Source organism: Agelaius tricolor, unplaced genomic scaffold (assembly GCF_023055355.1).
Source record: "Agelaius tricolor isolate 1412-34295 unplaced genomic scaffold, bAgeTri1.0.p SCAF_1, whole genome shotgun sequence".
In the NCBI taxonomy this organism is placed as follows: Eukaryota; Metazoa; Chordata; class Aves; order Passeriformes; family Icteridae; genus Agelaius; species Agelaius tricolor.
In genome coordinates, this window is record NW_027269261.1 from 56,087,145 (window position 1) to 56,111,352 (window position 24,208).

Below are 24,208 nucleotides of genomic sequence, written 5' to 3' on the forward strand. Positions count from 1 at the left end.
CCTAAATACACTTATTCTATAGCTTGGAATAAAATAAGTATGTATTTAACTTGTATTTCAGTTTTTCATAAGAATGTATATAGCAAGTGCACTACAGAAAGTGAGCTATGTTTTTTGTCACTTTTGCCCGGTGTTTTAAATTCCTGTCAGATAGAACCTAATGCCAAAAAGCCAAAAATAAGCAGAATACTTCTGAACCCTCCTGTCCTTTAGGTTGAAAAGAAACTCAATCTATACTGTGTTACACATGTGTTCAATTTAGCCATTTACAGCCAGCTTTCACATAACTGAGCTTAAAGTAATTTGGGATACCCAGAATGAAGCAAAACTCACAGACAGTATCATGAGCATTCAATTAGCCTGAAGGCACATGTGGTGTGAAGGAGACTCAAGGTTTGATGGAGAAAAGACAGGTTGCTGACACAGGTGGCTGGGCTGCAGGTTAAACGGCTATGGCACGGTACTATGGGAATGCAGTCATAGCACCTCCAGGTCCACAGGGAGCCCATAACTCAATTGAGTACCTGTGGGGTCCGCTAGTTCATTTGCAGGACAACAGAAAGTGGTTACAAACCACACTTCAGCTAGCAACTGCTACTTTTTAAATTAAAAGCATGCTGAAGTGCTGCTAGGCTGCGGTCTAAACCGAGCAAATAAAGGAGAACTACAGACTAGCTTTAGCAGCCAGGGTTTAACATGTCATCTCGCGCTAAACTTGATTCCCTAGGCAGCAAACTCAATTACAAGGAGCCAATATCTAAAATCAGGTGGGGGATTTTTCATTAAGAGCAGCTTGCTGGACTGACCATGCTGTGAGCCTGGTTAGGAACCTACAACTTCCATATGCAGGAAGTGGTTGCAAAAGCCATTTAGCAGAAGTTCCAATACACCAATTCAAAAGCAGTCAAAGCTGATACAAGAAAGTCTTTAATTTGAGCAACTCTCTACACCACAAGGAGCAAAGTCTGTATTTCCACAATGTCTAAGCCCACTCCTGGCATTGTTGACCCAGTCAATAGAGCCTGAGCCCTTAAATCCAAGAAAGCAAAAAATTAAGGTTGCACACAGGCAGATAGCTGCAATGTCTCCTCCAAGGTGATCTGAATCGTGTCTGTCAACTTCCAAATAGGGATTTTCTCAGCCTATAATGCTGTTACTTTTTAAGGGACCCAAGAGTAGCACTGTAGCACATCCTGGGACTCGGACACAGCGACAAAAGTCCCATCCTGTTTACCAATATTCTGAGTACATTTGCAGTGACAAAGCATCAGCCCTGTTCGAACATGTCCTGCATACTTCTGCCAATAGTACAAGTGATGTTGGTGGGATGAAAGAATAAAGCAATAATAGTGCCAAAATCAGTTGGACAAAGACTTGACAGAAACAGTGGCTGCATATTATTTTAACTTTACACCAAAAGCCTGATTTTGCCCCTTCCTTTATCCAAGAACTCACCCTGTGGAAATCCAGCCTTCTCATTTAAAACAGGGATATGATTCAGGTGATTCAAAGGCTGATCATCAGTCATTGACTCAGATTATTTTTCTTTTTTTTTTCTCAAAAGCTTTTTCTTAAATTACCCCTTACTCTAAGTTTCCTGAGTTTTCCATAGGTCTCTTCACAAGCTAGGCTCACACAGCAGTTAGATGCTTATTCATTGTTATAGAACATCAAAATATTTTGTCTGCTAAAGCATAATTTGGATAATTTTTCTTTTATGCTTCTGGAAGAAGACTTCAAGGAGTTTCATGGGCAGGCAGTAGGAAAGGGTGCAAAGGAAGCTTTTGGTGGGTGACATTTCATAAGTGATGGCCTGGGGTTTTTAACAGTGCCAGACAACTCACACAGACTGTACATTCTTCACAAAGATCTTTCAGTGTGACTTTTACTGTAAATGATTGCTACACTGTATTTTGCCAATACACCTTGTCCAAACCTGTGCGCTTAAAATCATAGGAAAACATTTTTATCTAACCATTCATTTTAATGTCTAATATTTTGAATAACAAACTCGCACACTGGCTTTTGGATTTCCATCATAGAACAAAAACTTCCATGTTTTCTTTTCTGACTACCAGAACTACTTAAGTTTTCAAGAATTACTCTTGCTTTTGATATTACATTTGAGAAAATAACAATTTACTAATGTTTCATAAGGAAGTAACTGTTATTCCAACACTGTAATTTAGTTGTAAGATATGATAGCCTGGTTCTGGTAGGACATGAACAAGGACAGAAGGAAGGCAAGGACAGAACTCTGACTCCTCCAATGATTGTAATACAAAATACTGGCTAATGAAATTTTATGGATAGTTGCACATTTTTATAATAAAATATAATCTTGAAATTGTTTTGAGTTTAGCCAAGAATCGCCCTAATGATGTTATCTAAAACAAGGTAATATGCACTCAGTCTGCATTTCAGGATGGATTTGTCCAGATCACCCCAGAACACATAGTTCCTAAATGGCTGCATCCTCACTGCTTTCCCACTTGAAACTTTCATGTAAAACACTGTACTCAGATCTGTATTGTATAAATGGGCTGTCGTTTAGTCTTACCGCTAATTTCTGACGTGAAGGCACTTAGAATTGCCCTTTTTGCTTCCTCTGACAATTCATTTCTTTTTCTCTAAATGCTTAATTTTGCACCTGCTTTCAGTACAGGGACATCCTTCCACAATTTTTGCACGGTCCTCCCCAGCATACTTTAATTCTGAAGATTTCTTCTGGAGGGAGAAGGTCTGTGACAGTAACTTGGATGTCCAAAGCCCCAGTTCACACTCCCCATCAACCTCACTTTTACCTATTCAGACTTTAAACCGCTCCAGTAGAAACCTCAATACCCCCGCGGCTCTTGCTCAGAAGTCTGGCTATAGGCTTGGGGTACGGAGGATTTTAAGAGTTTTGAAGTGGTTTTTTTGGTTTTTTTTGGGTTTTTTTTTTTGGTTCAGAATGACTAACACGCCCCTCTGGGGACTGCAGAGGGCGCTCGGGGCGCCCAGCCGGGCCATGAGGGAGAGCCCCGTCCCATCAGCGCTGGCCAATCAGAGCCCGCCTGCCCCACTGCGGGACAGCGCCAGCCGAGGGAAGCCGAACCCCTTCGGCCATTTCCGCCATAGGACACCCGATGATTTCCGACTGCGCCCAAAGCCAGCGCCGAGTCTCTTCGGCAGCTTCCGGAAATCCGGAAGGGAGGCTGTCAAGCGCGTTCGGGCGTCTCCGGAACGGCGGTGACGCCCGGGCGACGGGAGGGCGGCCACGCTCCGGCCCCAGCCAGACATGCGGCTGCTCTCGCGGGCTCTCCGCGCGGCGCAAGGCTACCGAGCGGCCGCACTGCCCCCTCGGAGCCTCCGGGCGGCGCCGGTAGGATGGCGGCTCCCGGCGCGGCGCGGGCTGAGCGCACGGCCCGGCCTGGAGGAGCTGTTCGCCGCGCCCTCCCTGCGCCGCCTGCTGGAGGCGCGCGCGCGGGGCGAGGGCGGGGCGGCGCCGCAGCTGGCGGCGCACGTGCGGCGGCTGCGCGACAAGGAGCGGGAGCTGCGCGACACGCGGGAGCTGGCGCGAGGTGCGGGACGGGGCGCGCGGCCGGCTTGTTCCGCGAGCGGGACGTCACCGGAGAGCGGCCCCGAGGGCCGGGCAGTGGGCGGGGGGTTCATTTGCATGCGCTGACGCCATTGGGTGGGCGAGCGAGCCTTGGGTGGGGCGGAGGGGCGGAGTCTGGCGCGTAGCGCGGCGCACCTGCCGGGCGGGATGGCGGGAGCGCGCGCGGGGGGCGCGCGTGTCCCCGGTCGGGGGCAGGCCGGTGACACCGCACGTGTCACCCCCGGGAGCCCGGGGCGCCCCCCGCGGGCAAAGGAAGCAGCCCCAGCAGAGGTCGCGAGTGCGAGTGAGTGGGGGAAGTACTTCCGCCGGCGTGGGAAGTGCGGATGCTGGAACCTATTTCATATAAAACAAAGATAGCTAATCGGGGATAGAAAACTTCTAAAGTTTTGGTGGAGTTTTTTTTTAATCTTTCCCTTGCTGCCAAGACAACCCAGTCCATCTGCCTGTCTCCTTTTTGGCAGTCATAGAAGTCAGCACCTGAATCTGCTGTCTCCACACCGTGTTTTGACTTTGTTGTGTCAGAAGCTGCGCACGTTTAGTTCTGCCAAATAATGGGCTGCTTTTTTTACCGAGAATCAAAATTCGTTTTGATAGCAGTTGGAAAATTAAAATGTAGAAATGGACTATTTTAGCATCAATAAACATTCGTTAGATGATAAAGTATTCCCTTGAACTAGTATTCCCCAGTATTCCCTAGAACTGTAGTATTCAGATTTTTGCATACAGTGATAGGGGTATTAGTCCTTTTAACAAGGAGTGCCAATTTTGGAGCCTCTGTGCTCTTTAAGTCCTTTATGTTCTTGCCACACTGAAATACAGAAAATACTTTTTTAGAGCCACAGAATGGCTGGTGTGGGAAGGACCTGTGGACGTCACCACTCCACCCTCCTGCTCAAGCAAGGTCACCCACATGTTGCTCAGGATTTCACCTGTTAGGTTTTGAGTATCTCCAAGTTTCACAAGGATGAAAATTCACAACCAGTCTGTGCAACCTGTGTGTGCTATTGTTTGACCACCGGCACAGTAATCGTTGTTTTTTATGGTTGGCTTGGATTTTAGTTTTGGATGTTTTAGCAGAAATTCTTTTATTTCAGATTTTTCTCATGTCTTATACCTGCACAGGATTAGAAAACACTTAGTAGGTACTTAGAATCTTCTTTACAGACCATATTAGTAACTTGATTTTCTAACAGGTTTAGTGTTTTGGGGGAGGGAGGGGTTGTGTAGTAATATGGTTTTGGTTTGGGGGTTTTTTGGTTTTTTTTGGTAAAGTAAGTTATTCATGTGGTTATTTATTTAAAAGATTTTCTTAGAATGGCACTGATACATGTCTGAGGATTAACCATACTCAAATATTTCAGATGAGAATGAAGATTTCCGGAAGCTTGCAGAAACAGAAATTGCTTCCTGTGAAGAAGAGATAGCTGAACTGAAACAACAGGTTAGATCCCCTTATAAAACCCTTGTTTCCTTGCCATTCTTAAATTAACAAAGCCAATTTGTCTTCTTGGGGGTGTTGGAACTAGGTGATATTTAAGGCCTCTTCCAACCCAAATGATTCTATGATTCTCATCAAGATATATGTGATAAATTCTTCTTCCTCCCCACTGTGCTAGTTATAGTCCCCAAACAGTGTCTGTTAGCCAAGGAAAATTAAAAAATCAGATTCTATAAAGATATCCTGTAAGCAAGTGTCTGTTTGTACCTGAAAATGTTTCAATCAAAGTATCTTTTTAAATAGGTGCTATAGTTTGTCTTGTCTGGGTGTATCTTTATGGATGTTCAACTCTTTAGCCCTTGGAAACGTTAAACTTACATAGTGTCACTCACTGGTGGGTTTGGAAAAAATGTAGTACTATGTAACTATGTTGGGCTGCTACTTTATATAAATTTTACAGAGTATCTATGTTATTTAACAAAAAAAAAAATCCTTAGGTAAACAGACTGTTTCAACTTAACTGTAGAAGCTGCTATGGTTGTATTCTTTATTCCTCCAACAACAATACAACAGTCACTTTATAAATATTTTTTGTAAATATTTATGATTCTGCCAAAATATTTTTTGTAAATATTTATGATGTTGCCAAAAGATGTTCCTTGTCTGTAGAAAGAAACATCGCCCAATGCTAGTAATGGATGAGGATTTAAAAGCATTTGCAAATCATCCAGAATTTTGATTCAGCATGCAAAATTTTGATCATTTTTTGGTTTTGGTATATCTTTCTTCTGCAAATCAGGCTCTTTTTAAAAAATAAATAAAATAATACATTTGTGTTGTTGAAGGACTGTGCTCATGAACATCCTTCTTAGCTCTGCAGTTGAGTTAGAATTAAAGGGGACTCTGATTCAGCTGTGTTGCAAGAACAGGCATGTATCCTGTGGTTTATCCTCACAGTGCTCCTGATGGATTAAAAACTTCTGTGAAGCTTTGTGGCGCTCAAGAGAGGCCTGTGTAGCTCTTGTGACCCTGAACAGACACAGGGAGCCTTCCTCCAATGCAGCATCACCCTTGCACACCTTTGCCCGGCTGAATCCTGTCCTCAGGGCAGGAGAACAGAGCCTGGATCAGTTACAGATGGGTCTGGCATTTTACACTGTCTCAGGTGTGGACAGCAGTGTCAGAGAGGAGTCTTAGCTGGGTGCTTTTGTATTCACAGATAGTGTTGCTTTTGATTCCTTCAGAAGAAACAGATGAGAGTGATCTTGTCATGGAAGTAACTGCTGGAGTTGGAGGGCAGGAAGCCATGCTGTTCACCTCGGAGATATTTGATATGTATCAACGATATGCTGCTTATAAAAAGTGGAAATTTGAAGTTTTAGAGTACTTTCCCAGTGAACTAGGTCAGTAATGAAAAAACTGTAACATCCTAATTCAAGTTGAAACACTCATTCATATGATATTTTAATTTCCAAAGTAAAGGAAATTAATTTGCACTATCTTAATTTTAGAAGTGGAATATTGTTCGAATGTCTGAGTACAGTTCTCTTCAGCTTCTGTATTTGGGCATGAAACTCCATGTCAGAAAAACTATTAAAATACTAAAGTGCTACAAAGAAAATTTTTCTTTCAGTAATTTCATTTCTACATTTTAAAACTATTGAAAGACAAGTCCTTGGCAGAAGAAAATTTAGAAAATTATACAGATATATTGGTTTAGGTTTTTTCAAAATAAAGATTATGTAAACTTTATTTGGCTGCAGTGTTCAACTTAGTTATCTAATGTTTTATTGTTTATAGATTAGGTTGGTGGAAGATTGAAAAATCCGGTTTTTATTATAGAGGAATCAGTTTTATTTAAAAAATTCTTGAAATTTAATCGAAAACATTTTAAATTTATTTGTAGTAGCATCTCATCTATAATATAATAGAATGGGATATTTGGATATAGCTCATCTGTAACAGCTGTTAAAATCTTTATTAGAATTTGATTTTCAAAAGTGTTATATTTGTAAACTGTTTTAATATCTTTCTTTAGAGTTCTTAGCAAGCATCTTATTTCAAGTTCGTGAACATGAACTCAGGCTCCCTTCTAGAGTGGCTCACTCCCCTCTAGAGTGACTGCTAATAATTCAATTTTAAAAAAATTGAATATAATTGAAAATAATTCAATTTAAAAAAAAATTATGACACTTGAATTTCTTATTTTCTATTATCTAGATTTGCTAATATTAATAAACTTCTTGTATTTTTAAGAGCTCATGTGGCAAGTACACAGTTTATGCAGTTTATGTGGTGATAGGGATGAGAAGCTTCATATTAGAGTGCATCTTGTTGCTGAAGGAGCAAAGTCATGTTGATCCCCACTCATGACCAGGCAAATGCTTTGCCAGGAGCTGAACCTGTTCAGCCTTCAAAGCCAAGAGAAATCTGCTTATTTCTTTTTTTTCTTAAGTAAATGGAATAAAATGGAATAAACATTGTACATGTTAGATGGGTGTAAACAGAAAAGAGGAATTGTCTGGGTCTTTTTTTTTTTTTTTTTCACATACTAGGGGGAGAGGAAAGTTGCCTTTCCATTGAGGCAAGACTTGGATTAGATAAACCCCAGCAGTCTCACACACTTCACCTTCAGAGCAAGTTTCAGTCAGCTTAAGCAAAGTCTGTCTCATCTTCCAGCCAGCTGTATGTTTTTTCTTTCTCATCTCTAGCAGTTTTGAGGCCACTGTGCTAATTGGATCAGTTCACTGATTTGGCTGAAAATTCCATGTTATAGAATAGTTGTAAGTCAGGTCTGACTCAGCTTACAGTCCTATGATTAGAAGAAAAAGGGAGTTGGGCTTGGCTAACCTCTTGGTGAAAGCTCAGTCCTTGGACAAGGAGCCCACACCCTCAGAGATATTCTCATTAATGCCTTAAATGGGAAATTGAAATAATATGTGAACCTAGTATAAATCTATCCATATTTTCTCTTGTAAAGGGCTAGTTTTTTAAATGGTTATATATTTATTTTAAAGTCTGTTTTGCTAAGGGTTTTTTTATGCACCTTAATTAACATTTAGGATATAAATCTTGGGAAAAATAAAGGCAGTCCTAGCTTTTGTCAGCCTCTTGCAGGTTATTTTTTGATTTTGTGTAATCACATATTATCAAAACAGATGCTGGAGATAAATTGGGAGGTAGGGGCACTATACATGGCATGGCTAATAAAATGGATATTTGAACCCTCAGGTTCAAAGTGTCTGTGCTGTGCTGAGTAAGAGTGGGGCTAAGGATGCTGGTGACACTGGGCTGTTACATCCTACCCACATTCCATTTTTATTGATCATATGAGCAAAAGGGAGGTCCTGTGTTAAAATCTCCCATCTCTCTTATTTCAGAGAACTCCTAAATTTGAAATCTGAAGGTGAGCATGCATGAACCAGGTGCATGTTAAATAACACTGCAATAAAATACAGGTTACAGTCCACTCTTAAATGACTATTGACCTAACCCATGGATGCCATTATGCAAAAATAGCGTGTTGAAGATTCAGCACACACGTTGAAGCACAAACTCACATGTCATTATTTAACCTCTGCTTCTCACCCTGCAGTGGCAGGCAGAGACAGAGATGTGGGACTTTTCCCTGACCTAAGATGCCACATAAAAAATGAGCACAAACTCATACCCTTGTTATGAGTAAATCAGACATCAGGATAGATTGGGACATTTTGTATGAAAGGGGCAAACACATAGTTATCAAGAGTTAACTACTTTTAACAGGCCTACAACTTGTCTGCCAGCATAAAAGGTCTGTCAAAATTTCATTAGATTTTGCTGCAGTTCTTAATAAACCGTGTTGGTAGTAGTCAGTTTGCAGCAGTATGACTTAAATACCTGTCATGTGAACCAGTTTCTTGGTCATCTTATTCTAAGCACTGTAGGCACATATGCCACTACAAATTTTAAAAGCAGAAGGATAAAAATGATGTGAAATTGAAAGCCAAACTGCCTCTTCCTATCTTTCACCAACAGGACTGTAAAACAATATATATTTTAATAAAATTATGAGTGAACAAACACGTCCATGGAGGGGAACAGCCTGGCCTGTGTTCTGGCAGATTACTTTTTCCTGCTCCACAGGGCAATTTCAGATTCCATATTGTCTTCATTTTACTTTTTTAAAAAGCTGTTATGTTGTTCCTATGGTTGAGTTCCTTAGTCTGAGAGATAGCTTAAACCAGTATTTCTGAGAAGTGTGTGCCTCTTCTTTTCCTCAGCTGCAGTTTCATATTGCAAGGCTTGAAAAGCAATACTCTTTCAAGGCCACCTGTGTCTTCAGTCATTCCCTTGGCACATTATCCACTGTGCTGAGAATGGGATTTGGGAATTGAGCTGCATTAGAAACAAAAATGGGTGAAATATATTCATTTATAATATATTATATATGGGTGAAATATATTCATTCATTATATATAAATGATATATTCATTTCTGATCCTTCACTTATACTGCACACCAGCAGACAAGGAAGATCAAGAATATCGTAAAGTAGTAGAGGAACAAACTCAGTCCCAAAGCCATGATTTCTATGGGCTTGTCTTCCAAATTCCAAGCTGTTCAATGCTTGTAGGATGTTGCTGTCAAGTGTTTGCCTGGAGGTATTGGTAAGAGGTGCAGGAACCTGTGTTCTGTTTGCTCCAGAAAAAAATTATATAAGTGTATATAAAAAATTAAATGGCACTCTACAAAAGAGAAGTTGACAGTCCTTTCCTTTTTGAGGTAGTGTGAGTAAATATGTAGGGCTTTAGGGTTCTTGCATTTTTGGTGTAATTTCGCCCAAGTGTTTAAATGGTAAAATCATCACTTTAAGAAACAAATGCCAGTGGTGTGTAAATATACTGTTTGGAGTATAACAGCATAGTACCAGCAGTTCTTAAAGGTTTACAAGTGTTTTTCTTCTCTATTTAAGGTGGCCTACGACATGCAGTAGCCAGTATTGCAGGTGTTGAGGCTTACAAATACATGAAGTTTGAAGGAGGAGTGCATCGTGTTCAGCGGGTACCAAAGACAGAAAAACAAGGACGCATTCACACCAGCACAATGACTGTTGCAATATTACCACAACCCACTGAGGTAATATTTATATTTCAGTATAACAGAATTTACCAGGAGCAGTGTTTGATACCAAGTGTTTTCTGCCTCTCTTGATATTCTCACATTATGACTTTTTTAATTTTAATTTTAAATTAGGTCATATTTGTTATTTTATTTTTATCACAAGGATGGAGTAAAGAATTCTGTCTTTTCTCATAATCCTAATTTCAGTAAAGTCACTGAGAGTTTACTTAACTATGACTTGAAAATTCACTGTGACAGTCTTGCATACTTTGTGGAAAACTAGATTTTCTGAAAAGTAACAAAAGACTGAATCATTTTGCCAAGCTCACAGATTACTTCTTGTAGCACTTCCTCTTTCCCATTTTTGTAGTATCCTCACTTGCCTGTTCTAAAATGTATGATAATTCAGTTTTGCTATATTTGCTTGCTTAAAAGCAATGGGCTGAGAAAGCTTTGTTTTGATCTTAGTTTCATGTTGACGTAGCAGATTGACAATGTTACTCCTTCCTGAACTTCCTTGAAATTGTCTTGCTCCTTTCTCACAGAGACTATTGCTCCACTTCAAAGCCAAAAAAAGGAATGTCTTCCATTTCATTTAAAAACCATCCAGTCAAGCTCAAATATTGGTTAACTCTGCTGGAAGAGAATGCAGAGCTCTCAGAAGAGAGGAAAATTAGTGCTAAGCAATGGTTATGCATTAAGTTACTATTTGGCTGATTTCTGGGTCTCCATCATGATGCATTCCAGTCTGATTACCAAGATTTCTTAATATGTTTACAAGTGGATTTGAATTAGTACCCGTAAGCGTTCAGAAGCTTGATCTTGCATGAAGGTGCCTTCTAAAGTAAACTGACTGTGCATATTTTATATCTGTCTAGATAGAAACAACATAAAATACTTTTCTTCTCTTCTTCTGTCTCCCATGACAGATGAGGCTGCAAATTAGTCCAAAAGATCTACGGATAGAAACAAAGCGAGCTAGTGGAGCTGGAGGCCAGCATGTCAATACCACCGATAGTGCCGTGCGGATAGTTCACATTCCAACAGGTGCTGCTTCATCCTTTCCCTAGTACAAGATCTACATTCCAAAACAGCTGTCAGAATTTCTTTTGAAACAATGGTTTTATTTTCGAGCCTGTGCAACAGTAGGGAAGAGGTTTAATGTAGTTTTCAGTCTATTTATACTACTCCACTCCAGTTTTTAACAGTGAAGACTACTGGCTTCATTAGATAAGCTATAATTTTGCTATTAAACATGACACTCTAAAAGGAGTCATATCAGTTTCTAACAAAAAATTATATTTAAGCTTTCAGATAATGAAAATTACACCGAAAAATGGAGTAGGTTAAAATCTAATGATCTGAATCTTCTTGACTATTCTCCAAAAGAGAAATTGTGCTATTTTCATATTAAGACATTACTTTTAATTGCAGAGTCAGTCTACTCAGAATGCCAGCTCCCATTCGTCTGCTGGCTCCTTTCCCATAGATGACACACATAATTAAGAGGCCCATCCCTCTGGCTCAGGTTAGGAAACATAGCAGGAATAAGATACACCCTCAAACACTACCTGATTTTAGCTGTTGCATGGGGGCTTTTTATTACCATTCCTAAGCCTTTTCCTTCCCTCTGAGTAATTCAAACAGCCTTCTTGACTTTCACTGCATTTTAACTTTTCCTTTTCTCTACTACAAACATTCATCAGACTTTACATGGTTTCAGGGTAATCCCAAGCCCTCTTTATCTTCATGTATCCAGATTTTTGCCACCCATTTTGTTATATTTGTTTAAAACATCGATCCATTCTGCACTTACTGCATCACTCTAGTAAAGCAGAAGGCAAGCAGTGGGAGGATAAAATTCTGTTCACTATATGGTGACAAAAAGATTCCCCAGATTAAAAATGTTTTGCATTGCCTGTATGTTTGGATAAAAACACAGCAAACTAAAAACCAGATCTTTGGTTTTGCTGATGGCAGTTATTAGGGTATGTTACAGAAATCTTAAAGTGTATTGCAAGTTCTTTGCACTTATACACAGTTAACGGGGGGGTTTATACCTTACATTAGCTCCAGAGTTTTTCCTCTTCCATCTTTCCCTTTTTCATTTCTCTGATCTCTCTTCCCTTAAAATTGTCCTGTTGCTTCTTCTAGTTGTCTCATCCTAAATCTTTTTATAGACCTTCACTGTGATCCAAAATGTTGTTTATAAATAAGTCTTTCAAAAAGTAATACTATGTGATCTTATAAAATCATCCTCTAATATTACCAGAGCTACTTAATAAGTCCAAATAACAACTTAGCTCGTACTGTGTTTCTTCTTCCTGCTCCTTTTTTGGGCTTTTCATGTCTTATCTGTAATTGTGTATCTTGAGATGAGAAAGCACACCCTTCTATTTTTTTAAATAAAATAGTGCCCACTTTTTTATATTCTGATCATATGCTAAGCACTCACTATCTTATGTATTTTACTGTTCCTTAAATTCTACGTTTCCTGGAACTGTGGCCAAAAGTTATGAGTAATGAAGGTGTCTTTTATAAGTCAGATCACATCACATATCTTTTATTTCATTATTCATCTGTCGTCCAGGTGAAATAAATTTCCACTGAATTAAATTTCTTGTCTTATGGTTTAAAGCACCTGTACAACTCAGCCTACACATCTCTCCCGAAACATATCATTACTCATTAATAAACCTGGACTTCTACATTCCCAGTCCAAATGTAACAGCCTAATATAACATATAAAAAAATCTTCCAGAAATTGCAGAGCTCTTTTAGTATGTGTTAATCTTAAATGCTAAATGTCACGATATTTTTGACAGGGATTGTGGCTGAATGTCAGCAAGAAAGATCCCAAATTAGAAACAAAGAGAAGGCTATGCAAATGCTGTGTGCTAAACTATACAACGCCAAACTAGAAGAAGAAACCAAAAAGAGAAACTATGCTCGAAAGATTCAAGTAAGTTTCATTTAGTTGTGATCTAATTCTGTACAATCATATGTCTTTAGGGTAACACCTTTGTTGAACAGCAAGTAGTGAATGGAAATACAGAGCAGCAGGAGCCCAGGAAGGACTTAAATGAGGCAAAAAAGGTCAAAGATACACAGAATGGTTTGGATTGGCAGGGACCTTAAAAACAATCTAGCTCCAACCCTCCTACCATGGGAAGGGATGCCTTCCATTAGGCCACTCTGGAGAACAAAATTGTGGGGTCCCCAAGCCCTCTGAACAATAGCATTGCATTTTACTGCAGTAGTAAAGGCTATATATTAGCCAGACTTAAAATTTCAGAAGTAGGTAAATCCTAGAGATCCAGTGAAACAAACTGGATTGCAGCATGAAGAACCAGAATAGTATTAGAAAAAGATGCAGTAAAATTGTTCTTTTACATGTTTGAGAACAATTACTGCAGCTGTAGAAGTGATGTGAGTACTATGTAGCTATCAAATTTTGTATAGTCGTGTGAGGAAGAGAAACCTTTGCTTTATATGCCTAATCACTATTTCACCATTATATGATTATAGTGATTATATGCCTAATCACTATTTCACCATTAGTTTAGGATGATGGTAAACTGATTCTTCTTGTTCAACAGATTGGGACTAAAGGAAGATCAGAGAAGATCAGAACATACAACTTTCCACAGGACCGGATTACAGACCACAGAATAAGCAGATCGGTGCATCATGTTGAGTCTTTCATGCTAGGGGAAGAAATGCTAGATGAAATGATACAAACTCTGAGAGAATATGCTGATTATGAATCTCTAATGGAAATTATTTCAGAAAATGATAAAAATAATTCCTCCTGAACATGGTTCAGGCCATTACAACAGACGTAGACCTTGGTGTGCAAAGAAGCTTCTCAGAGCACCTCCCAGAAAAAAGAACTTCTTTTCAGATCATGAAAAACATCACAACTTGTTTCCTCATGACTATTAAACAGTTTTTTTACTTGCTGAGTAAAAGACATTATTATCTTCATGTAAGACATTATTGCTGCAGTAGGCCTTTTGAAAAGTTTATTTGGCTGCACCAGAAGTAACAGCAGTTTTTAACTTCTACTGAGAACTGATTCACCACTCTCAAAAGGTATGCATGCATTAAAAAAGGAGTTATTTCTAGTTCCCGTTTTCATTTAAACTATGGCTTAACCATCACACAACAGTGTAAAATAGCTTACTTGGGAGAACAAAAAATTTCCTATTTTGTTTGAGTGATTGGAAAAAAGTGATAAATAAATGACCCCATTCTGTCTATCCACATATTTATTGATCACCTACATGTACCATGGGAAAGGGAATCAAAGTGTATCTCTGTCATGTTTTCAAGACCTTCTGGCCTTTATTCATAAATACAAAGCAAGTTTAGGAATATCCCTTGTTGGAGGAAAAAAAGCCATGGAAGCCAAGTGACAAATCATATGAATTGGTTTTGGAACAAATGTTTCTGTTCTTGAGTCAAAAATAAAAGAAATTGTTACAATATTATTCGACTGATATTTTAGTATCCAGTTGACTTCAGTGTCTCCCTTATGGTTTTAATGGAATGTCCAAGTTACTGATTTTCGAAAAGTTATGTGCTATGACTGGCGCTTACTGGTTCTGTCTGTTTAATTAACAGCATTTTACAACATTTGATACCTTTATCATTTTTTTTTTCTAGTAAACACTGCATGGTAACTATGATTAAGTTCCAAGTCTTTTAATTTAAGATGCATTCATTAACTTCAAATAAAGGAATGTCTATGTGCATAAGATGAGGCATACATATTTCCTTTTGATAAGCATGAGTCCTAGGTCTGTATTTACTAGCAGTTTTATAACTCCAAACTGGCACATAAAAAATGTTAAAAGAAACATTGACTCAATTTTTGTGTAAAATAATTAGATACCTATTGGAGCAGAAACTAGGACTGAAGTCTTCATCCTTACCAGATCAGTGTGGTAAGTGGAACACTGGAGAGCACTTGTGATAGTCCTATGGACGTGACTTAAAGCCAGGCCTTCTTATGCCAAGTGATAGATGGAGTTTGCTGTTCAGTGTCATGTTCCTCTAAACAAATAAGGGCCATTGACCAGGTCTGCACACTGGAATTCTGCATGAAACTTAGATCATTGTTTAGGTCTTTGTCACCCTAGACCTTCCCTGATCTTCCGGCCTGTAACCTGTCTTGCCACATCCTGCCTCCCTAGTCTCTTCTGGCTCTTGAACAAACACTGAATGTGTTGTTGCCTTGTGAATGCCAAGGCTCTGATCAGTGAGAAAAAACAGACATCACATAGCTCTGGCAGGAGGCTGGCAGAGGCATTCCAAACCTGGTGTATGTGGTGCTGTACATAGGAGGATTTCACTGTCCTTGGCCTGTCGTGTTAAGCTGTACTATGTAAAGAGTCCCCCACTTGCTCTGTATTAATTTTAATGCAAGGGATGTTGTCTCTGCAAATGCAATCTCCTTGAGCTGTGAGCAGATTGCCTTTCCAGCAGTGGTGGGGATCCCTGTACTGGTGTCCAGTCAGCCTAGCTCCCAGTAGTGCTCCTGCTCACTCTGCAAACACTGGTAGTGTTAGTCATATCAAATAAATATAATTCTTTTATAGGGAGTAGCCCAGATCCTCTGCCAGACTTGAATTACAGAATGAGTCACGTTAGAAGGGACCATAGTGGGTCATGCAGTCCAACATCCCTCCTTAAGCCTGGTCATCCTAGAGCACATGGCACAGGATTTCATCCGGGCAGTTCTTGAATACCTCCAGTGCGGGAGAGAATCCTTTCCCGGTAGAGGAGCTTTGCACGTTCGGAGCGTGCCGGGGCGACGTGGAAGTCCCGGACGCGTCCATTTAAACAAGCAGACGCAGATGTAGCTAGGCGCCAGGCTGCGCTCAGGCCCGTGTCAGAGCCGGGACGCGGCAGCCGCAGGTCCCTTCGGCACCGGGAGCGGTGCGGAGCCGAGCGCGGGAGGAAGGGGCGGGCGGGAGCGGCCAGCGCGGGAGCCGCGGCCGCGCCACTCGCGTCCCTCCCTGGCGCCCGAGGAGGGAAAGCGAGGGGCGGGCCCGGCCCCGCCCGCCGTGCCGCCCATTGGCCCCCGCCGCCTGCCCGCCCCCCATTGGCCGGGGCCGATGCTCCGGCGCCTCGCCATTGGCTGCCGCGGTTTTGGACACCAAATTTAAAGTTTTTAAAAAGCGCCCGGCGCGAGCGGGACTTACTCCCTGCCCGCGGTGGCGCCGGCGCAGCCCTGCAGGTGAGCGCGGGGTGGGAGCCGCGCTCCATCGGGAGCCGCTCCGGGGCTTCGCGGCTGGGGCGCTGCTCTCGGGCCGGCTTGGGGGCGACGGGGCTCCGCGGTCAGGGCTCTTTGGCTGGGGTGGCGGGAGCTGCCGGCGTACGTGGTGGCGGGATGTGCGGATGCTAGCGGTGCTGCGGCGGAGATTGGACTGGAGAGGGGGATTCCTGGCCGCCGCCCGGCCTCACTGCTCTCCTAGCCTAGCCCCGCAGCTATCCCGCCGGCTGGATGGGATGGGACGAGATGGTGGCGCCTTGGCGGCCAGGGAGCGCCCCGATCCCGCCAAGGAGCCGCGTGTGGGGTGGTCCCGGCTGCTCGCCGCACTGGTGGGGCCGGGGCCGGCCGGGATGCGGGTCGCAGCCCGGCTCCCGCCGGCGGGCAGCGGCGGGCGGGGAAGCGCCGCGCTGTCTCCCGCCCGCCGGCCACGCCGTCGGAAGAGCATCCCCCCGGCGCGATCCTATCGGCCTCGCCACCACCGTTTTGGGGGAAATCCTCCATTGCAGGAGGCCCCCGAAGGCGCGGGGTGAAGTTCTCGGGGCCGTGGGGCACGGCGAAGCCGGAACCCGGTCTACCTGCTCCGACCCGGCCGGGCCATCTTGAGCGCGGGGCGGGAGAAGCCTGACAGTGCCGCGGGGCCCCGCGGCTGAGCCCGCTCCTCCGGGGGTCGGGGCAGGCCCTAGTGCACCGAAATGTGATTTTGGAACATTTTCCAAATCATCAGGATTTCAGCCCAAAAGCCTCTCTGGTCGTTCGCATGGACGGGGGGAGGGAAGGGAAGGGGAGGAGGGGGAGGCTTAGGGAGGGCTTGCATTTCTTCCCCAACTCACACGATACAAAGCCATAAGCCTATTTGCACCTTTCTCGCACCAAACCTAGGTACAAAGAGGGAACTTTTTCTCTAAGTCATTCACAAAACACATTTTTCTCTTTATTCTTTACAAAACTGCTGGAAGTGCTTAAATCCTTTAAAATGCTTACTCAAATCGGGGATCTTCTATTTCATATGGATTGCAAAGCATGCTGAAATTTATTTTCCCTTTAGATTTAACTGGGGAAAGATGACCTCCTTCTCCCCTTCAGTTCCCGCCCATCCCCCCGCAATTGTTAATATAGATAGCACCACATTTCGCGGGGGAGGGGAATGGAGCAGGGCAAGAAAAAGGCGTATCAATTCTCTTATGATATCTATCGACCTCCCATCCTCTTTAAGTCATGCTCAAACCTTTGTTTCACTGACCATTGTTTAGGTATGGCTGCTTCCTTTGTATTTTACTCACACATGTGAGCACTCAAGCCTTTCCTGTGCCCCCCAGCCTCCTCCCTTCTCAAAAATGCCAGATATCTGGCTGCAGCAGCAGCATTGCTTCTGGTCTTGAATGCAAACTTCAGGCTTCTCTGGCCTGCACAGGCCTGCAGTCGATCAAGGACCCTCTGCCACTGGTGTCCCTTGCAGGGACCTCAAGTGTCTTGACTGTGTTGCTACCTTTATGGTAGGAAGAGGAAGCACTGGTGTGTCTCATCTATGTTGGGGAAATGGTGGCCAAGTAAATCACTCAGTCGGTTTTCTTTCCCTAGTTACATGCAGCATAAAACTAGTTTTTGGGAAGATCTTACATAGGTATAATCAGTGGCTGTTCAAATCCTTAGTTCCATTAGTTGTATTTTAGATACTAAAGGGTGAGTCAGAAGGGAAGCATGGTAGAGTCTTTATAGGATAAAGAATTTGTGATCTAGTTTATGCTGTGTTTTCATTCTGCCCTTGTTGTACCTTGCAGAATACAAGCAACAAAATGAAATCGAACCTTAACCGCTCTTGCAAAATGAAACGTGATTTTGATTCTCTTCGTGCTGGGTTTGCACCATTGAAATGTGCTGTGGAGAAAACAAGACTGGAAAAATCCTGCCCCTTGAATTATGAGGAAGGCTTTTGTAAAAGCTGTGCAGAAGAACATCAGAAAATACTCCTTAGTGACTCATTCCATGCAGCCACCAGAAATCTAGATATTGAAGATGCAGAAAGACCCATACATAACAAAGAAAACAACCAAGTAACCCAGAGACTTGATGAAGGTATCATCTGTGAAATGGAGGCAATGGAAGGTAGTAAACTTAATGAGGACAGTGGTTATTCCTCTATGTTAAGCACTCACTATGCTGATGCAATAGAACATGAGGATAGCTTACCTTTGGCTGGGAATCTCTGTGGTACACCAAAGCTTTGTCTTATGAAGAACCAAAAACAAGAACAGTTTTCAAAGAAGACACTGTTGCCAGTAATCCATTATGAAGAAGTGGTTTGCTCAACTTTGAAGAAAAGTGGTAAAAGAAATCTCAAGTCTTGGGCTGCTGTAGATAGAATTGTTTCTAGGGGAAAATTTGAACTTTGTAACTTAATTGGAAAGAAAATGGGTCTGGATAGAATAGACATTCTTGCTGAACTCTTCCAAAAGAACCTGAAGCATATATTAGCAAACATTTTAAGACATCTCAGCGAGATGGATTTAGTAAAGTAAGTATGTTCATGTCATTGTATTTCACTAGAAAGGAAAAAAAACCTAATCACATGCCTTAATGTTTTAGACATGGGGCATGTGACATTTACTCAATGTTTAGTATTATGTGTTAATATATTAAAATATGAACTGACAATGTAAGCTGTGATACATATGGAGAATGTGTCTTTTCCCTAAAAGGCAAATTAAAGACTACAACTGTGAACATATTTTATGTTTATGTAAAAGAAAAAGGTTGTTCTTGCTACTTAATAAATCCCTTTCCTAGGAGGCAACTGATGTGTTTGTATTGTTGTTGCAGTTTTGCCAAAGTCAGCACAACATGGCAGAAGATTCTACAAGAAGATAAATGGATTTTCCAAATCTATAGCAGAGCTGTGAAAAACCTTTCTGTAAGTCCCTGCACTGAACCATCAGTATTTTTCTGCTATTTGAGGTCTCCTCCTAAGCTTAAGAGATGACAGATAAGTTTCTTAGATTGAAAACTGTCCCTGGAGTGTGGTTTTGTTTGGTTTTGGGGTTTTTTTTGTCCTGTTAGGATGCCTTGCCTCAAGCATTGCTAGTTACCTCAGGGGCTTTGGGGACCCCAAGGAAGGTTGACTGAGAAGGTGACCCAAGGAGAGATGCAGATGTTTTTAAGAGCTTCCACAAGTCCTGTGTTACAGAGAAAGGCAGGAAGGAGAGAGTCATTGCCAGCACAGCCCACTGGGCAAGCCCTAGAGTCTCCCAGCAGGGACTTGCTTGCTTCAGCATCCCCACTGATCCAGAAGGGAGGAAGACTGAGATAAATCACTGCAGTGGCTCTGTGAATCAGGGTCTTTGTTTATAGCAGGATTCTCTGAAGTCCACCATGCCTGCTACGGAAAATTGAAAATCTTTTTGCACTATGAGCTATTCTTAATGCCTCTGTCCTGTGAAATAAAAATAATTGATACATACACACTAGACTAGTGTTTTATCAAATCAGGACTCTTAAAACTACGTTTTTTTCCTACTTGAGAGATGGAGAGACAGAACCAACAAAGGCTTAGGATCTGCCACAGGATAAGGCTGTTAACAATTTAAATTTTATGTAGTATTTTACAGTGCTGTCGGGGTGAAACATTTGTACTGAGTATTCATCCCATAAAGTTTGATTTCTTGCATGCTATGGTATGCTTTTTTGTTTAACTGGAAACTTGGAGAACTGGTGGGCGGAGTTTATTTTTCACAAAGAAAGCCTCAAGCATTCCTGTTCACTATAAAGAATTGGAAGTACTGATTTTTGCTTTAAAATGATGAATAGTTTACATTCTCTGCCTAATTAACTGTGTTACTTTGAAAGTAGGATTACATAGGAGAAGATGGCTGGGTTTTGACCAGGAACTAGGGAGCTGTTCTATGCATTTATAACAGAAGTAACTGTGAAAGTTATGGGAAAATCAGTAGCACTCCTTGGTGTGATGCTTTATTATTGGAAACCAGGAGGAAATATCTAAAATTACTTAATGACTTCTATTAAACAAAGAACTCTGTATCAGGTAAGCTCTCTTCCCAAATTTAAGTCTTTGTTGTTCTTTTCATTAGAATGTCACTAAGGCACCAGAGCATGCTGCAACAAGAGAGTACGTTCTCTACAGAGTGTCCTTAGCTTCCATTCAGAAAGCAACCCCACCAAAACACTCGAACAAAAAAAGCACCAAATCCAAAGCATCTAGGAATCACAGCAGGCTCACAGAGTTTTCTGAGGTAAGTGGTGATTTCCACTGATCTTTAATTTCTCTCATGCTGTCTGGCAAACAATCACCTTGTAAAGCATATTTTTGAAAGTAGCATCTCCAGTTTCAAGTGTTTGTAATTGTTATTAATATGGCTGCCAGCTTTTGCTTAGTGTGCCTATTTTAAGACAATGTCAGAAGCTAAGTGGAGAGAATAATGACATACTGGGATGTCCTACATCCTTTTTTTTCCTTAAGAATTTCACCTAGTGAATTTTTTTTTGCTTAAATTTTGTCTCCTCAGTTATGAAGAAATTTAGTAATTTTCTGTTATTTTCCATGAGTTTATAATGAATCACATGTTTTCCAGATAAGCAATATCAGAAAAACTGTCAACTTTGCTTCAAAACTGATGGACAATTAGGAAAAAAAAAAAGAAAAAGACTTAATAGTTCTTAGTTTCAATTTTTAAAAAAATTAGCAATGCATAATTCTTTTAATCATTCTGTGGAGTATTTTGTGAATCTGGCATTAAAATTACTTTAACTATTTATTTATAGTGTGTCCCACATTTGTCAATAACTGCCAATAACCTGTTTCCCCTTTACCTTTCTTAAGCTGTTTTTTTTTCCCACATACTTGCAATGTAGACCTGCACCTGTATCTTATAAGACTTTTAAAAATGCTTATTGAAAGTTATTGCTTGTTACTAAAAAAAATATTTTTCTAACTAGAAAAAGGTTTTATGCTCAAGTCTTATTCTGCAAATTTATGCAATAAGAGAAGATGAAAGGTCACTGGAAAGTTTAATCAAGATGGTATAATACTACTATATAAGACTTTGTAGCATTAGGAATGTAAAAGAACAACTGTTCAGTAGCAGTCTTAAAATTCAATTCCTAATATCTGCATCTATACACAACTACATCACCATCTTTGAATGAGGTTTGGAAGATTCAGGAAGGCCATTATCCTTGCTGCTCTTGATTTAGCCTGTCCTTTAACTTTTAAATTTTTAAGAATTTTTAATTGGCTGCCTCTATTCCACTTCAAAATACCTGCAATTACATCCTGATTATTCCTGTTCTGAACTCCATCAGAATTTGATGCAACAAGAATTAGGCTAGTTTTTAGTTTGTCTCCTTACATTAGGAGGTGTTATAATATGTTTTGTGGCCCTAAGATAATATCATGAAGTGTTTGGAGAGTGTATTTACCCTCTACTCATGATTTTCTGTGTGTGCTTTTTCCACCAGGCTGCCAGGAACTTGAAGAACACTGAAAGCCTTAAAGCCTGCCATCGCTGTGGCTCACCTGCCAAGTATGACTCCTACCTCCAAAGAGCAACGTGCAATCGTGAAAGCTGTGGCTTTGACTTCTGCACCAAGTGCATGTGCAGCTACCACAGCTCCAGTGACTGTGTGAGCAGCAAACCAGTGAAACACAGCTCCACACCAGGGCCGCTTCCTGGGACTAAGAAAAGCAAACAGAATCTAAAGAGATTGTGATCCATCCCCCCAGTACAAATTGGCAAATGTCCCATAAAAGTGTTTTTTTAGCCATCTGCAAAGAGAATGCTTTCTGTTATTCCATATACATAAAAATGGTTAATTCTGTTATTACTCTGTACTACTATTCAATCATCTTTATTCCTACTATTTAATCATCCTGCTCAGAAAGGTTTTAAAAGCATTTCTAGTGCTGTTGAGTGAGGTGAGTGAAGCCCCTTTTAATGTGAAAATACGAGGGAGACTATATTTTATGGTTTTTCAAAGCTCTGCCTTTGATTTTAAAATGTGGACATTCATAATACTATATTCTCTGATGGCTTCTCTTATGTGAATCTGAAATTTCTCTTCATTTCTTCTTTCATTTCTTGAACCTTTTCTAAGTTCAAAAAAAAAGTACTGTATGTTGGCTATACTGCTAAAAAATACTTTGACTTTTTTTTGAATACACAAGCTAATTTTAATATTTGTATATATTTGTAAATATTATTCATATTTGTCTTGTAAATGTGAAAATAAATGATTATTCTCAACAACTTGGTTGGTAAATCTGCCTTCCTCTTTATCATCCTAAGTGCTTCTCATGCTCTTTTTGCAGGTTTTCTAGTATGTGCTTCTTTAAATTGTTGATTCAACAAGGAGCAAGTCCTCCTGGATTTGTGCAAAACAGTGTACTGAATCCATTGTCATGCTGTATTCCTGCATCTTCCCTAAAGACTCTTATCAGCAATTGTTTATAGTGTCAATAGTCCCAGCACTTCCTTTTCATTTCAATGGAAATTTTTCTTTTGGCTGGATTTATGCTGCTGTTGCTAAACTAGCTCACTGTCAGCAAAATATTCCTGATCCCACAGTAAAGAAAGGCAAGCTTTCAAGGTATAAGACTAATAATTTTGTAGAATTATCTGGGGTGTTTTTTTCCCTCTTAGGTAAGTAAAAACAGACTGGGAGCACTGCACTGTAGCCCTTCTTGAAACTATAATGTGTGTAGTGACAGGACAAGTGGGAATGCCTTCAAAGTTAGGAGAAAGTAGGTTTAGATTAGATTAGAGATTAGAAAAAATTCTTTACTGTGAGAGTGGTGAGACACTGAAACAGGTTTCCTAGAGAAACTGGATGCCCAACTCTGGAAGTGTTTATGGAGCTCTGAACAACCTGGTCTAATGAAAAGTGTCTCTGTCTGCAGCAGGGGACTTGAAGCTAGATCATCTTTAAGGTCCCTTCCAACCCACACCATTCTATGAATCTGTAGTCCTATTATCCTTTATTCTGGTATTTAGACATTACCATATTGATACATACATATGATACCATCTTGATAACACAGCAAGTCTTAGGCTGAGCACACACAGAAAAGAAATCTTACAAGAAAAAATTTGTTAAAATTTTCATCTGTGTCCACTGAAATTCCTGTGTCCTGAAGAATGCAGATAATGTGATCTGAACAGAAATTTTTTCCTATAGAAGTTTTAGGAAATATGGCACAGGCATTCACTCTTAGACTGGTGTTGTACTGTAGGATACATCTTGAATTAAAATTGTGTGTTTTCAAACTGAATGTGGTAAATCAAGTTTACCTTTTCATATTTTTGAGCTTTCTAAAGGAAAAATGCACTTTCTATTTGTGTACAATTTGTACACTGAAAGAGCTGCTCTTTCTCTTCCTTTTTTTTTTCATTTTTAGCCATAGAAATTTATCTTTCATGAAGACTTTTGAGAAAAATTCCTTGTTACCTCCAGATTAGAGAGAAATAAACGTTTTTCACTATCTTCTAAGTGATAAGGAGCAACTACCTTATACCTGAAATCTTGTTGGAAAGGTCAAATTATTTTTCTTAATGAAGCTTTGCCCAAAATGTAATGGATCTGCTGCAAACCATTGTGGCTGTTTTCACTTGCCCAACTCTTTTTGATTTATGTGATCCTCAGATCCTTGCCTACCAGCTTTAGTTTTAATCAGAATAGACATTCAAGATTGCAGCCTTCAACAAGCAAGTGACATCTTCATGACCTTGATCTGTAATCAACACTTACAATTTTTTGATGCGTAGGATCTGTTAGGGTG

At 40.7% G+C, this 24,208-nt stretch overlaps 2 protein-coding genes across 3 annotated transcripts; both read left to right on the forward strand.

Annotated features, from left to right (window-relative positions):
• Positions 1-3,150: 3,150 nt before the first annotated feature.
• Positions 3,151-14,635, forward strand: MTRF1L (mitochondrial translation release factor 1 like). Of its 2 annotated transcripts, none has more exons than XM_071435242.1 (7): positions 3,151-3,563; positions 4,963-5,042; positions 6,259-6,442; positions 9,994-10,157; positions 11,072-11,189; positions 12,968-13,104; positions 13,742-14,635. In XM_071435242.1, the coding sequence occupies exons 1-7, from the start codon at positions 3,281-3,283 to the stop codon at positions 13,955-13,957; spliced, it is 1,182 nt and encodes a 393-aa protein (XP_071291343.1). In that variant the 5' UTR covers positions 3,151-3,280; the 3' UTR covers positions 13,958-14,635. The 2 variants fall into 2 exon arrangements, with proteins under 2 accessions (XP_071291343.1, XP_071291351.1); XM_071435250.1 differs by lacking the exon at positions 3,151-3,563 and adding an exon at positions 3,753-3,884.
• Positions 14,636-18,215: 3,580 nt separating this feature from the next.
• FBXO5 (F-box protein 5) lies at positions 18,216-22,505 on the forward strand. Its single transcript, XM_071435230.1, has 4 exons — positions 18,216-18,934; positions 19,240-19,330; positions 20,505-20,666; positions 21,892-22,505. The coding sequence occupies exons 1-4, from the start codon at positions 18,216-18,218 to the stop codon at positions 22,141-22,143; spliced, it is 1,224 nt and encodes a 407-aa protein (XP_071291331.1). The 3' UTR covers positions 22,144-22,505.
• Positions 22,506-24,208: the final 1,703 nt, after the last annotated feature.